Source organism: Eremomyces bilateralis, assembly GCF_010015585.1.
Source record: "Eremomyces bilateralis CBS 781.70 unplaced genomic scaffold P152scaffold_12, whole genome shotgun sequence".
NCBI lineage: Eukaryota > Fungi > Ascomycota > Dothideomycetes > Eremomycetales > Eremomycetaceae > Eremomyces > Eremomyces bilateralis.
In genome coordinates this window covers 55855-69329 of record NW_022985078.1, presented here as the reverse complement: position 1 = coordinate 69329, position 13475 = coordinate 55855, and the positions used below count along the sequence as shown (strand labels likewise).

General features: G+C 53.0%; 5 protein-coding genes and 1 non-coding gene across 6 annotated transcripts; 2 read left to right on the top strand and 4 right to left on the bottom strand.

Annotated features, from left to right (window-relative positions):
• Positions 1 to 1467: 1467 nt before the first annotated feature.
• P152DRAFT_449926 (uncharacterized protein) lies at positions 1468 to 3962 on the bottom strand (the record flags this gene model as incomplete). Its single annotated transcript, XM_033678140.1, has 5 exons — positions 1468 to 1761; positions 1821 to 2959; positions 3010 to 3678; positions 3731 to 3849; positions 3898 to 3962. The coding sequence occupies 5 exons, from the start codon at positions 3960 to 3962 to the stop codon at positions 1468 to 1470; spliced, it is 2286 nt and encodes a 761-aa protein (XP_033533276.1).
• A 469-nt stretch (positions 3963 to 4431) lies between these two features.
• P152DRAFT_t46 lies at positions 4432 to 4514 on the top strand. The gene has a single exon. It is a non-coding gene; the product is annotated as a tRNA-Lys (tRNA).
• Positions 4515 to 4901: 387 nt separating this feature from the next.
• On the bottom strand, positions 4902 to 5724 carry P152DRAFT_474375 (uncharacterized protein; the record flags this gene model as incomplete). The annotated part of the gene is made up of 2 exons (XM_033681316.1): positions 4902 to 4934; positions 4984 to 5724. The coding sequence occupies 2 exons, from the start codon at positions 5722 to 5724 to the stop codon at positions 4902 to 4904; spliced, it is 774 nt and encodes a 257-aa protein (XP_033533275.1).
• A 558-nt stretch (positions 5725 to 6282) lies between these two features.
• On the bottom strand, positions 6283 to 9494 carry P152DRAFT_47584 (P-loop containing nucleoside triphosphate hydrolase protein). Its single transcript, XM_033681445.1, has 6 exons — positions 9320 to 9494; positions 9176 to 9191; positions 9063 to 9120; positions 8357 to 9012; positions 6537 to 8303; positions 6283 to 6480 (listed from the first exon to the last, which is right to left on the bottom strand). The coding sequence occupies exons 1-6, from the start codon at positions 9325 to 9327 to the stop codon at positions 6463 to 6465; spliced, it is 2523 nt and encodes an 840-aa protein (XP_033533274.1). The 5' UTR covers positions 9328 to 9494; the 3' UTR covers positions 6283 to 6462.
• Positions 9495 to 10163: 669 nt separating this feature from the next.
• P152DRAFT_47573 (uncharacterized protein) lies at positions 10164 to 11949 on the bottom strand. Its single transcript, XM_033681434.1, has 4 exons — positions 11329 to 11949; positions 10862 to 11277; positions 10293 to 10771; positions 10164 to 10241 (listed from the first exon to the last, which is right to left on the bottom strand). Exons 1-4 carry the CDS (start codon positions 11597 to 11599, stop codon positions 10214 to 10216), a joined length of 1194 nt encoding a protein of 397 aa, XP_033533273.1. The 5' UTR covers positions 11600 to 11949; the 3' UTR covers positions 10164 to 10213.
• Positions 11950 to 12152: 203 nt separating this feature from the next.
• On the top strand, positions 12153 to 13142 carry P152DRAFT_398639 (uncharacterized protein; the record flags this gene model as incomplete). The annotated part of the gene is made up of 3 exons (XM_033676477.1): positions 12153 to 12586; positions 12634 to 12689; positions 12739 to 13142. 3 exons carry the CDS (start codon positions 12153 to 12155, stop codon positions 13140 to 13142), a joined length of 894 nt encoding a protein of 297 aa, XP_033533272.1.
• Positions 13143 to 13475: the final 333 nt, after the last annotated feature.

The following is a 13475-nucleotide window of genomic DNA, read 5'->3' as shown; positions in this document are numbered from 1 at the left end:
GGGGGGAATGGGGGGAAGGGGGAAGAGGGAGGGGAGAGGGTCGACGAGCGGCCGATTGCAGACCCCTTGCCCCGTTACATGAAGTTGGCACTGAAATACAGGTAGCCCCGGGACACATGCTACTTCGGCACAAGAGAATATCATGCCCTGGGGACACGCCAATTCTCTAGCCGGCGCGGTCGGAGTCAGACATCGAAAAAACTTGTTACAGTCGCTGGTGTGTGTGTAGAGGCCAGGGGGCTTGTTGGTACAATCGAAGGTCGCCTGACGCGACTCCAATTCCCACCTAACAATGCATCAGTTCCAGACTTCCTTGCTACGCGTTTGAGAGGTTGCATACGGGGCCAACTGGTCCTTATTAGGAAGTGCCGCCGCTTGAGAGCCGATAATGAGGAAAGCGAAAGCGAGGTATTTCATGATGTAAGGGTGATTTTGCACTTGATAGGCGAGGTGAAGCCGATGGGATGTTTAAGATTCGGTTGAAGTAAGCAATAGTGATGAACGAAGTCAAGTAGCACTGGTGCTTTGTCAAGTGTGAGCCATGAAGATATGATCGTAGGGAAGGTAAGTTTTAGTGATTGTTTTCACCTCGGAGAGTGAGATCCATCTCTCTTTTATAGATGAAGGAGCATCTCCTTATACTATCGAGTTTCTTCTTCCTCCTTCCGTTTACAACGTGTTACCGTAATGGGTAACGACGTCTAGACCATTTTGACTCAACACATGTACTACGTACACCGTGCTGTATACAGTCGGCCTATGAATATTGAAAGTTTGGATGAGGGAAGTGTCGGCTGCAGAGACCACGTAACGACGATCATTCCGTAAAGAGCATTATAAAAACAGGTAACAGTAGAAAAATATAATGGAGATAAGATAGCGATTTTTCATCGATATAATATCCAGCACTTATGATTTATTGCAGAGGGAGCAAAAGCATGTACTCCGATAATGCACGAATTAGTAGTAGAATAGCTAGTTAGTTATGTCTTTTTGTAGTTAGGAGTAAAAACAGGTACTACGATAATGCGTGAATTGGTAGGATGGCTATACCTTTTGTAGAGGGGGTAAAGGAATGGACTTAACTGAAGCGTGGAAGGGAGTAGGATTTGTGCTTTGGATTGATTTCATTCCTCGAGAGAACAACGATCCACTGAACTACTGTGCGAGACGGTACAAGCCCATATACCGAAGGCCAACTATGGGTAGGATTACCTAAAGCGGCACATTGGCTTTTGATACGCATGGGCCGTAAATGGGTTGGTGGAAGCATCGTTAGGAAATGGACTGGCAGGGTATAGGAAATCGAAGTATTCAAGCGTATGGCCCGCTATTATTTCGTCAATTCTGATGCTCGTCCCAATGCTAATGTACAGTCGATGCATGGGCAAGCCGCGCTTATTGCCACAATGCAATGCTACACTCACCTCTATGCTCCTTTCGATAGCCATTCCTTTAGCCTTTCGACTACGACATCCACCGATCCGTATCATCCGCGATATCTGGATCATATTCCTCTGATCTCCCTACCACCGCATCCACCGCAGCGGCTGCAGACTCCAAGTCTGGCATATCCAACTCCTTGTCCTTCCCAGAATCCCCGTTCGTAGTCTCGGAGACCTGGTTGGCACCGGATCGAGGAAGACCGGAATCGGCTGTACTTTGTGGCGCAGAAGTGGGAGGTGGGAAGGTTTGTTGGACCCAGGAGAGATCCAGCTTACCGAGACTGGTAATGGAAGTCGTGGACCCGGCAGCGATGAACTGTAAGGAGGTAAGTTTGAATGGCGTGGATCGGATGGGAAAAGAGGGGTGGACTGTACCTGTTCCGCAACATATCTCTCCTTGAACGTCACAACTTGTGCATCCGCCTTCTCTGGATGTTTCTCGATGCTGTCCACCTCGTAATTGTTGAACAAATACGATCGCAGAGCCTCATCCCCCTCGGTTCCATATTCCACTCCAGCGACAGCAACTTTTCTAGTTCGATTGTCAAGTCGTCGAACCCCTCCGCGGGGCGCTCCGTATGTCGGCGCCGCATATCCTCGTCCTGCGCCTCTCCAATTGCCGCGGTATGGGTCGTAACCCCTGCCTCGCGGAGCATAACCGCCGCCACCTCGTGGCCCACGCCCTCTAAATGAGGGGCCCCCGCGACCGAAGCCGAATGGGCTACTCATAGACAACTCGGGGTCGATGCCCATGCTTGTAGCTTCGGCCTCAAGTTCCTTAAGTTTCGCACGGAGAGCCTCGGTCTCAGTATTTGTAACCCTGGGCATATCCTCAACGCCATCGGTGGACGCATCAGCTTTCTTCTCTGTGCTGCCTTCTGGTGCGGGAGTTCCTGTAGCAGCAGCCTTCGCTTCTAGTTTTGCGAGGAGCTTCTTTCGTTCTTCTTCCTGGGCACGGAGTTTCCGGTCGAGCTCCTCACGCTGTACTTTCGCCTCTTCTAGTTTCTTCAACTTCTCTTCATGTGCTCTCTGCGCCTCAGCTTGTTTCTCGGCGATGTCGGTAGCGTCGATTACCATTTCATCCGGGTAACTTCGACGGCTGTCCTTCGTTCCATTGATTCCAACGTCATCAGGTTTGTACCAATATACTTTCACGAAGCGGTTATCGAAGACGCTTTTGGGAGATTGATATGCTTGGAGAGCGGAGGCGAAATCGGAGAACTTGACAAGTGCGAGGCGCTTGTAAGGTTGCATGTCGATGGATTCCACCGCGCCATATTCAGAGAAGAATGACCGGACGGCCTCTTCGGTGAATTTCTCTTCAGGGATTTGCTCAACGACAATAGTCGTGACGGTTTGATCATAATTGGGGCCAACGGAGGAGAAAGGAGCACGTCCTCGTCCTTGCTTATCGCCTCGCCCTCGACCTCTTCCACCATGCTGACCCCGAGTTGAGGTAGTGCCGTTCGGGCGGTGAGTGTTAGTCACTATAGATGCGTTTGTTGGATCATACTCTATATCAACTGATTAGTACAACGCATTGTAGGAAGAACTGGATGCTTACCATCAGCTCCCTTGTCAACGTGCTCATACGAACATGAGCTTCCTAACGTGCAAAACCCTTTCTGGTCGAACTCCCTACACCTCCCCTTTTTCTGTATTTGTGCCAGTTGACCAAATTGCCCCTGGCCCAATGGGTTGGGTGCACCCTGTTGTTGCATACCAGCAAACGTCAACGCCTGCATCGCCATCATCGCCGAAAGCGGGTTGTTGGGATCAAACTGCGGAAAGCCTGGCGGAGTAGGCAACAACGGCATTCCCGGCAGCTGCATACCGGGCGGCATTCCTTGCATCGCTGGATTTCCTAAATGACCGATTTGCCCACGTTGATTGCTAAATCGCCCACGTCCATCGCCTCCAGCGGCGAGATTGCCACGGAAGCCACCTCGCCGGAGCTGCTTGATATTGCGGTCGCCATTGCGGTGGTAATGTGGATCTCGGCCATCGCGGGGTATGCTGCCTTCGCGGTCGCCAAACGCGCGTTTACGAGAGTCAGGAAGTTTGTGACCGTTTTGGAAGGGGTCGGAGGCGGGGCGGTTTTGAACACCCGAGGGGCCAGCGGGGGGGTTGAATTCAGCGGCAGATGCGGAGAGAGTCGAGGGAGGTTGGGCTTCGGGATTGTATGATTGAGTGCGAATCGCGGAGAGAACATCGTTCACGAACGTTGCGGTGTCTAGGAGGTATTAGGGAATCCGATAGTTAGACGAACGGATGTGAGCACTCACGATCGTGTAGGAAATCTTCGAGGTTCTCCAAACAATTCTGTCTGACTTGATCATCTGGTTCTTCGGACTTGACCAGAGCCAGAACATAGTCTGCAAGGACATCGGAGTCGGCATCAGATCTAGAACAAATCAGTCGATAGTCGGCTGCAAGGAGACATGGCTCGTACATATCCTCTAAACGCTTAATGATCCACTTCTTAAGCGTAGCAGTGTTCTCCTCTTCAACACGCATTATGATGACTTCTCTTCCGTACCCTCGAATTAAAGCACTCTTCGCCCGATCGGAACTCTGGATGGGGGGGCAAAAGATCACTGGAGCTGCCCAGCAAACATGGGAGTGATGTGATAATAGGTCGATGCGATGTAGTCGGTACGGGAACACACCGGTCCAATGAATTGTGGCTTGGTTTCGGTAAATCGCTAGGCAGGTTTTGTAAGTGTAGCAGCAGCTAGAAAGTTCAACAATTAGACTTCAAGACGCGTTCTTTACCATAATCGAAGTTCAACAAACAGCGGATCATCCTCATTTCGGTGCTGGTTGAGGTGAAAAGTTGCGCCACAAATTGAGGCTGGTGCCACCACGTCAATGGTCACGTGAAACTAGATACAAAAATATATGGATAACTTAGTTACGGAAATACGGATAGTTAATACCGAACTTCCTCAAATTTGTTTCCTATGATTTTCTTCCATCTCAATTCGCCTGCGTGGCACAATTGGTTAGCGCGTGAGACTCTTATAACAAGGAATCTCAAGGCTGCGGGTTCGAATCCCGCCGTGGGTTGACAATTTTTTTCTTTTTACATACATGTCCTGCACTTCTGCTTCACTCATTCAGTCGCCTCCTTCGTCGTCTAGGTTAAGGGCGATATTCGTTTACCATAGCTGAAAGCTCCAACGTGATCAAAAATGCACGTTAAAGCTTTAGTGATCAAGGTGCTAGGTGCTACTAATGTTACCTTCCGAATGATCACAATAACTATTTGGATTACGAGTCTAGTCTGTCGTCATTCGAAAGCGTTGTTCTCTAATCTTCCTCAGTATGAAACTGAACATATGAAAATGCAAATGTTGTTTTGTTCGCCCTGGCATTCTGTTGCCCATCGGTTGTTTTCAGCGTGTCATTCTTTCAGTCTATCGCTCGATCGTGATGAATTGTAGCTTTCATAAGCTAGACCGAGATGAGACTCAATTGCATCAAAACCTGGATTGTGTCAGACGAGTTCCTCGAGGATTTTATGAGGGCGTCAAACCTTTTCGATATATCTGACCCCAACAAGGATACCGTCCGCATCTTGAAACTCACGCTCATCGCCAAAGTCTACGTTCTCGCGATCCAAACAAGTCAGACAGGTTTGAACCACCTCGGTGTACTTTGTACCCATGCGCTGCGGAAGAGCTGTACGTGCGAGCGCCACGAGGTGATCTTTCAGCGCAGTCGGATACTGCATTTCTGGTGTCCCATCTTGGAGTCTCAGTGCCGCCGAGCGGAGGGGTAGCCCATCGAGAGCGCGATATTCCACGAATGACTGCCACAAGCCAAGCTCCAGCAAGCAGATGCCCAGACTGTAGATGTCATGCTGCATGATATAGATATCTTCCGGGCTTGCACCTTGTCGCCGTGGATGACGGTACAAGTTCCGCTCCCAGTTTGAATCCCCTAACCGTGCTGTATTGCCTTGCGTTGTTCGAAACCGGTCGAACCCTACAAGGTACGCTGCCCCTATTGAGGTGTTCTGGTTGCCCAGTACGAGAATCGTCTCGGGAGAAAGGTTTTTGTGAACGAAACCAAAGCTGCGGACATTGCATACGGACCTAGCGATCTGGCTCGCAACCTCGAATCTGGCAGAGAGAGAATGGTTGGGACTGGCATCTGTCAAGAGACTCCGGAGACTGCGCACATCTGTGTAGCTCTCGGGCAGTTTGAAAACGAACGTGAACAAGAGAGAAGCCTTGGTGATTGGGTCCTCTGTCTTGAGGACACCTTTACACATGAGGAGCCCATGCAGGTCTGGATTGGCATATGAAAGCCTTCGGGCCAAATCTCGGACATCTTTGGTAATGACAAGAGCATCCTGCTGGGGAGGACAGGGAAAAGAGTCCAAGATGAATCCTCTGCTCGAAGGTGCCTTGGCTATCGTCGCGGTACTCCAACGAATATTTTCTTCTATCGCGCCCACAATGTTGACTCTCGGGACAATGATCAAAAACTTGCAGTGAAATGTTGTAAACAGGACTTGCGGCCAGCGTTTTGGTGGAGTTGAGCATAACAGCGCAGCAAGTGCATCAGTGCATGTGCTGGGAGGTAGGGTGATGTCTGGATGACTAAGAGGGGCGGCGGAGGTGGCGATACGATCAGATGTGCAGAACATCTTGATGCTCTCTGGCTCTAGGATATCACGATGCAGGACAAGATGCTACACATATATCATCACATGGACCAGACAGACGAGAGCCTGCAATGATTGCAAACGATGTAATTCGGCTATCAAAACAGAACAGCAAGGAGATACGTCCGGTCTACCATAAAGAGAGATACGTCGACCATCAGCATGCATTCGTCGTCGGTCCATCCATCCCTCCCAATCTACCCCTCACCCACCACCGACCACGGCGTTTTGATTTCATCCGGCCGACTCCTCACGACAAGCGTCTCATCACGATGATTTTGGGATGCGTGTATTTGGTTTGTTTGATAACAAAGAAAGTGGATATGCATCGTTGGAAAGCGTTTACAACTTGTCGTAGTACTGCGATGATGGTTAGTGGTGGTTTCATGAGGCATGGATGACGTGGGATAACTTACGTTCTCGACACCCGGAACTTCGACCTTGATTCCCTTCCTCTTGCGCATCTCCTCCACAACCTGACCCGGCAGCGTCGTCCGGTCGAGCGGCGATCCACCCGGCAGCACCTGCCAATGATCGAACACGGACTGCGGGAACGCCTGGCCACTGGTGGCGGCGCGCAGGTCGGCGGTGAATCCGAACGACTCCTTGACGGGGAGGTACGCCTTGACGTTGAACAGCGGGGTGCCGGGACGCTGGGCCTCCTCGAAGACGTGGCCGCGCTTGCGGGTGAGCACGCCGTAGATGCCGCCCATGGCTTGCTCGGGGACCTGGATCTCAACAAGGTAGACGGGCTCGAGCAGCGAGGGCTCGGCGAGGAGCGCTGCGGCGTAGAGTGCGCGACGGGCGGTCGGGATGATTTGTCCACCGCCGCGATGGATGGCGTCGGCGTGCAGAGTGACGTCCATGATGTTGAAGCGGACGGAGCGCATGGGCTCCTCAGCGACGGGACCTTCCTTGGTGGCCCACTGGAAACCGGAGACGACGGAGTCCTTGATTTCGTTGAGGTACTGGACGGCCTTGGTCTGGTCGACGAGGAGATTGGCGCCGTTGGTGTCAGGGCCGAAGCACCAGATCTTGCGTGCGTCGGTGACGTCCCAGCCGTGGTCGTCGGCGAGGATGCGTGCGCGCGCCTTGAAGTCGTCGCGCGGTCCGATCTTGCCGGACTCGATGTCCTTGGAGACCTCCTCGTCGAGGGGCTGCGCGGTCATGTACAGACGATTGTGCTTGTTGGGGGACTTGGAGAGGGCCGTGATCCTTGACAGGGAGGCGACGGTCTCACGGTACTGCACGACTGGGTCGGAGATACGGAGAGGGACACCGGCGTGGTCCTCCTCGAGATCCTTCAAGCAAATTTCCAAATGGAGCTCACCGGCACCGGCGACGATGTGCTCGCCGGTGTCGGAGATCATGGTCAACACGCAAGGATCGGACTTGGACAGACGCTTGAGACCTTCGACGAGCTTGGGAAGATCGTTGGCGTTCTTGACCTCGACGGAGCGCCGAACGACGGGGGAGACGGAGAACTTCATGACCTTCAGGTTGTGGGCCGTCTCGCTGGTGGTGAGGGTACCCGACTTGAGCAGGAACTGATCGATACCGACCAGACCCAGAATGTTTCCGGCCGGGCAATCCTCGATGGGCTCGGTGAGACGACCCATCATCAGCACGGTACGCTGGATGGACTTGATGAACAAATCTTCCCTGCGGCCGGGAGTGTAGTTGGGTCCCTGGATGCGGACCTTGAGACCGGAGCGGACGGTACCGGAGAAGACACGACCGAAGGCATAGAATCGACCCTTGTCGGAGGTCGGCACCATCTTGGAGACGTACAGCATGAGAGGACCCTTGGGATCGCAGTCACGGATACCGATGGCGCTCTCATCGTCATGAGGACCCTCGTAGAGAGTCTCCATACGGTAAGCCTGGGCCTCCTTCGGCGACGGAAGATGGATGATCAACATCTCCATGAGCGCCTCAGCGGCGGGAAGGAACTTGCGCATGATGATCTTGAGGATGGCCTTGCCCTCGAGATCTTTCTCGTCGCTGGTGAGCTTGATTTCGAGCTTCTCCACCAGCTTGGCGATATCCTCCCTCTTGTTCTTGCCAACAGCATCGAAGATGCGGAAGATGGGGTCGAGGATGAAAGTGTTGAAAGATCGCTCGAGGCCACCTTCACTACTCTTGGTCCACTTCTTGGTTTTGGGGTTGAAGAAGTTGTCGCCCTATCCAAAGGTTAATTCTAGTTGTTACATTCAAGGGATATAAGTTCGCTTACCCAAAGACGAGCCATCATCTTCTGCTTGTCCACACCGAACTTCTTGGAATACATGGTCGCGAACTTTCGGATGGTGAAAGCCCAGCCGTGAAGGCCGGATCCGAAAGCAACGGTACCCTTGTCAGGATAGACCTGGCAATCACCCAGAGCCTTGTCATAGTACGTCGCAATGACGACGTTGACTGACTCGATGACACGGGAGAAATTCTGGTACAAGTCCTCCTTGCCCAACTGGAGTTCGAGCAAGGCGCGATCGACTTTGTTGATGATGACGACGGGCTTGATACGTTCACCAAGCGCCTGTCGGAGCACCGTCTCAGTCTGCACGCACACACCCTCGATAGTGTCGACGACGACGAGCGCACCATCAGTGACACGGAGCGCGGCAGTGACCTCAGATGAGAAATCAACGTGACCGGGAGAGTCGATCAAGTTGATCAAGAACTCGTTCTTGGTGACCTTGACCGGAATATCCTTCATGTCCTCCTCGTCTTTGAGGGTGCCGTACAGGGAGATGGCCGTGGACTTGATGGTCACACCACGCTCCTGCTCATCGGGACGGGTATCGGTGTATCGGGCCTCACCAGCTTTGGAGGCGGAGATGATACCGGCGTGCTGGACAAGCGAGTCGGTGAGGGTGGACTTGCCGTGGTCGACTGTGTGATGATTAGCATTGTGTGGCCGGTGGGGGGGTGCCATCACTTACCGTGAGCAATAACCGACATGTTGCGGATATTCTCGGGCGTGTCCATGAGCCCACGGATCTAATGAGCTGTGAGTATACATTCTTGCCTGACGTTGCTTGGCAAATATTGGTACCTCTTCGATAGTGAAGCTGTAGACATATCGTTAGCGCTCACTCCACATTATACCCGATGCTGCTACACGGCATATATAGACATCCATGCGCATCGGATGCACGGAAAAGCAGACAAATGCCAATAATGGATCGGATGGACTTACTTCACCATGATTGCGGTCTTCGATTAACGATTTCCTGAGTGTTTCTTGATGATGGATGTTTGTACCCCGCTTCTGTCCGAGGATTTTTGCGGTCCTGATAAAGCCAAAGAATCTAAGTCAAGGACAAGTGACGATCTGCGTGTGCAGTTCGACAGAATTCCCAGGACGGATTCGAGATGTGTGGGTGAGAAAGAAGAAGGGAAGAGGTGGGGGATGGGCTGAGGTGAAAGGGAAAAGTTTTGGAGGATGAGGTGGGTGGTGAGGTTCGATGGATTCCGTCGTTGTGTGGATTTCGAAGCGGTTGGTGGGGCAAGCTTGCTTCGGATTTACGATCGAGGTTCGCTAAGCGCTGCGCAGCGGGGGGCAATTTACGAGCGATGTCACTAGGCTATTCGCATTCACCATCGATTTATAAGTCACATTCGCTCTAGATGCTATCTCTATGCCTCTATGGCCACTCGTGGATGACTCTTCTTCAATATTGGACTTGATATCGTCAGCGGATGGTTTACAGTGCGGCGATTGTGTGTGTGCACGTATCCCACAACGATTTCGTAATCGTCAATTAGCCAATAATATGCAGAAATTCAATACGCCACTGATACGCTAGCGCCGACGGCGTATTTTATTTGCCAGAATAAGTAATCACCAGCGATATCCTCATCCACATCTACCCGTGCATATTACGATCATCACTCCATCGTGATTGGAGGACTGCGTGCGGAAATATCCTGATGTATACAGTACTCACAAGAATCCCATATTTTGCTTGTGGCCATGGTGAACGTCAATAACTCGGGCGATAAGCACAATTATCCACCGTCTCAATCTTGTATCATTCCACTTCGGTAGCAAGGGATAGCAAGGCATCATCATTATACAGTAAATTTGATATTATCTATCTACAACCCGATCAAGTACCCTATCCGAAGACGTTAGCATAATATAACCATAAATATTCAAAGAGACATACCTTAACGTGCTAATCGCAAACGTCGATAACCAAGCCACCAGCGCCACCAGCAACACCGCCGTCAACGCCTTCTGCCTCGCGCAGATCTGCCCATTCGATGGACACCTCAACGAGCTCAGATCCCCCCTCATCCCCTCCTTACACGCCCACTGGCGATCCGTCAGCGCCGCGAACGCCAGACTAATATTCGCCGAATCGAACACAATGAAAAACAGATCCAGAAACAGCAGCCGCATCTTCGCCCGGTGCGACCGCAGCCCGAGCGGCTTGCTGCTGTACTCGTCGTAGGTAATCCCGACGGTGTAGACGATGGCGCAGGCGTCGAGGATAAGCGCGAGCCAGGTGGAGGAGCCTTTCTCGCAGCCGGTGGTGGAGGCAAGTTGGTAGATGGAACCTGCGAGGCCGAGAGCGAGGGTGGAGAAGGTGAGGACGGTGAGGCGGATGATAAGGGGAATGATGGGGTTGCGCATGAAGACTCGCTGGCAGATATATACGTTAGCATGTCACCATCCCACGAGCGGCGCGCCCAACGCAAAAATGAAGATCAATAAAAATGGAACCATGCATACCTGTATATCCGACATCCGCTGCTTCCGCTTATTTGGACTGAACAACCAGTACCGCGGATCCTTCTCCTCCTCACTCTCTTCCTTCTCCGGATTCCACGGCTGCTCCAAGTCCGGAAAGTTCTCCTCCATCCACTCCGCATCCACCACCTCCGAGTCGTCCCAGGAGACCCCCCGATGGTGCGGCGCGGACGCCCGCACGAAGCGCTTCCACCGCAACGCGCTCTCGCTCACCGGCTGCCTCGGCGCCACCGTGACGCGCTCGCGCTCGTGGTCATATTGCCGGCCGGGGACGGCGTTGGCTTTGGGGGTGGGAGTGTGGTTGTGGGAGGCGGCGAGGGCGTTGTGCGGGATCTTAGGGAGGAGGCGGTCGGTGGGTTCGGAGAAGATGTCGTCGTCGTCGGGGGTGTGGACCCATGCTGAGGGACGGGATTAGTGCCTATCGTGACGCTGGGAGTCGGATGACTTACGAGGAAGAGTTCGTATTAGCCGCTGCTTCTCCTTGATCTGTCTTGTTGTAGGATTGCGCCGGGATTCGGGGTTCCGGTCCGAAATCGGGCTGGCTCTGCTGTTTCTTCTCTCGTTTCCATCGTCACCGACCATCCTCCCCAGGTCGCTCTGTGTCGGTGGTGGAGACTGCTGTTTCCGGGTTGGGTCGGGGGATCGAGAGTGTGAAGAGCGCGATAGGGATCCACGGGGACGGGGATTCCCGGTATTTCCGCCCACCGTGCCACCGAACATATCTTGAAGTCGTGATAGAAGTTATCAGAGGGGGTGTTATTGTGCGTTGCTCATCGGTCAAGCCGGGGGTCGCATGCGTTCACCGGAACGGGGAGTGATTAGGAAAAGGAGGCAGTGAGAGTGGTTTCGGTGGGATATATGGCGATGAAGGACAAAACTGATGTTTTAAGCAAATATATTCCCGACATAATGAACTGCATTGTTTATGAACCGCATAATAACATCGTTATCCTGCCTCACTCCTCAGGGTGAGTGGTCTAGCTCGTATTATCACCAGCCACCACGTGCAGCTCCAGACTAAATCACTAAAACCTGCGAGAGGCGCTCGGACCAGCAGCTATGGAAATGTTCCTGATGACGTTTTCGGCGATACGACAACTTCAGGATAATTCGACAGTGCTTCCCACCAACATTTCCGTTGTTCTAGCATGAGCTGTACGATTCGCAATGGCTTCCACCCCCTGAAACCGCAACCATGAACCCCATCGACGCCACCAATCCCCCACGAACTACGATCCTCTAACTCTCCCATCTCATCCCGTCGAACAGCGCAATGCGTATCTACCTCCTCCCCATCTCCACGCGCCGCACCCTAATCTACTGCGAGCGTCTCTCCGTACACGAAGCCCGCCAAAAATCTCTCGTCGACCGCGCCGTCGACAAAGCCTCCACCACCTGGACCAACTGGGAGCGCACCGACAAAGGCTGGAAGAAGTCCGTCACACATTACGGCAGCATCCTGCTAAACCGCATCCCGTTCGAGGAATGGGGGCTGAAGACGGTTCCGCCGCTGGCGAAGCGGAAGGGGGATTTGAAGGGGGGTAGGAGACGGGTTGAGGTGCTGTATCCCGGGGCGTTTTTGGAGGAGGGGCATGCGCCGTGGATTTTGGAGAGGATTGCGACTGAGAGGCAGGGGTTGCACCGGGGGAAGATGTGGTGGAGTTTTGGTGGGATGCCGTTGGCTGCGCCGTTTGCCCTGATTCCCATGTAAGTCGTTCCGTGGGGTGGGTGTCCAGTTACTGACGAGGCGGCAGAATACCGAATTTCCCATTCTTCTACCTCGCGTTCCGTGCATGGTCACATTGGAGAGGTGAGTCATCCGTGCTATATCGTCACTTGACCACTCCTAACACTTGCAGCTTGGTCTGGTTCCAAACACCTCGAGTTCCTCCTCAAGAACGACCTCCTGAAATACCACCCATCCCCCATCCTTGACCAGATGTATACCGCCGGCCTCATGCACAGATCCCCCTTCAAATCCCGCGCCGCACCCACCCCCACCCCCGATCAAACTGCCAAGCTCGCCGACAACATAGACGCTGAGAAGCAACCGGACGCCAAAGAAGTCATGCTCCTCCGGCGCTGGAACGGGAAGCTCCTCGCCGACCAGCTGAAGCTTCCGAACATGGAGGTAGAGATCGAGCGGGCGGTTGACCAGGTGGAACGTGACATCAAGGCGAAGGAGGTGGAGGAGGCGGAGGATCCGAGGAGAAAAGGGGAAGCGAGGGCGGAGGCGAGAGAGGAGAAGAATAGCCCGTCATGATGAACGTGCGATTGTACGATAGACTGTAATTTTACTACTTAATACACGGATACATCCCCCGTTCGGCCGGCCTGGATTCGATGGAATCGACCTAACAAAGCTGTAGGTCGTGAGGATTTCGAGCTTGTCTGTCGGAGCTGCGAAACGTCCTAGAAGCGATCAGAAGCCTGGCGTGACCAACGCGCCGAACCCCATTCGAGTGCCCTAAAGATAACTATCTTCGTAATTGCCGCAAAGCGGTTTCCAGCTATAAGAATTCGGCAACATTTTCGAAATCCGGATGGAAGTCCACCGATCGCATGCCGTCCCCGCGGAATGGTCCGTAGCAGGTTA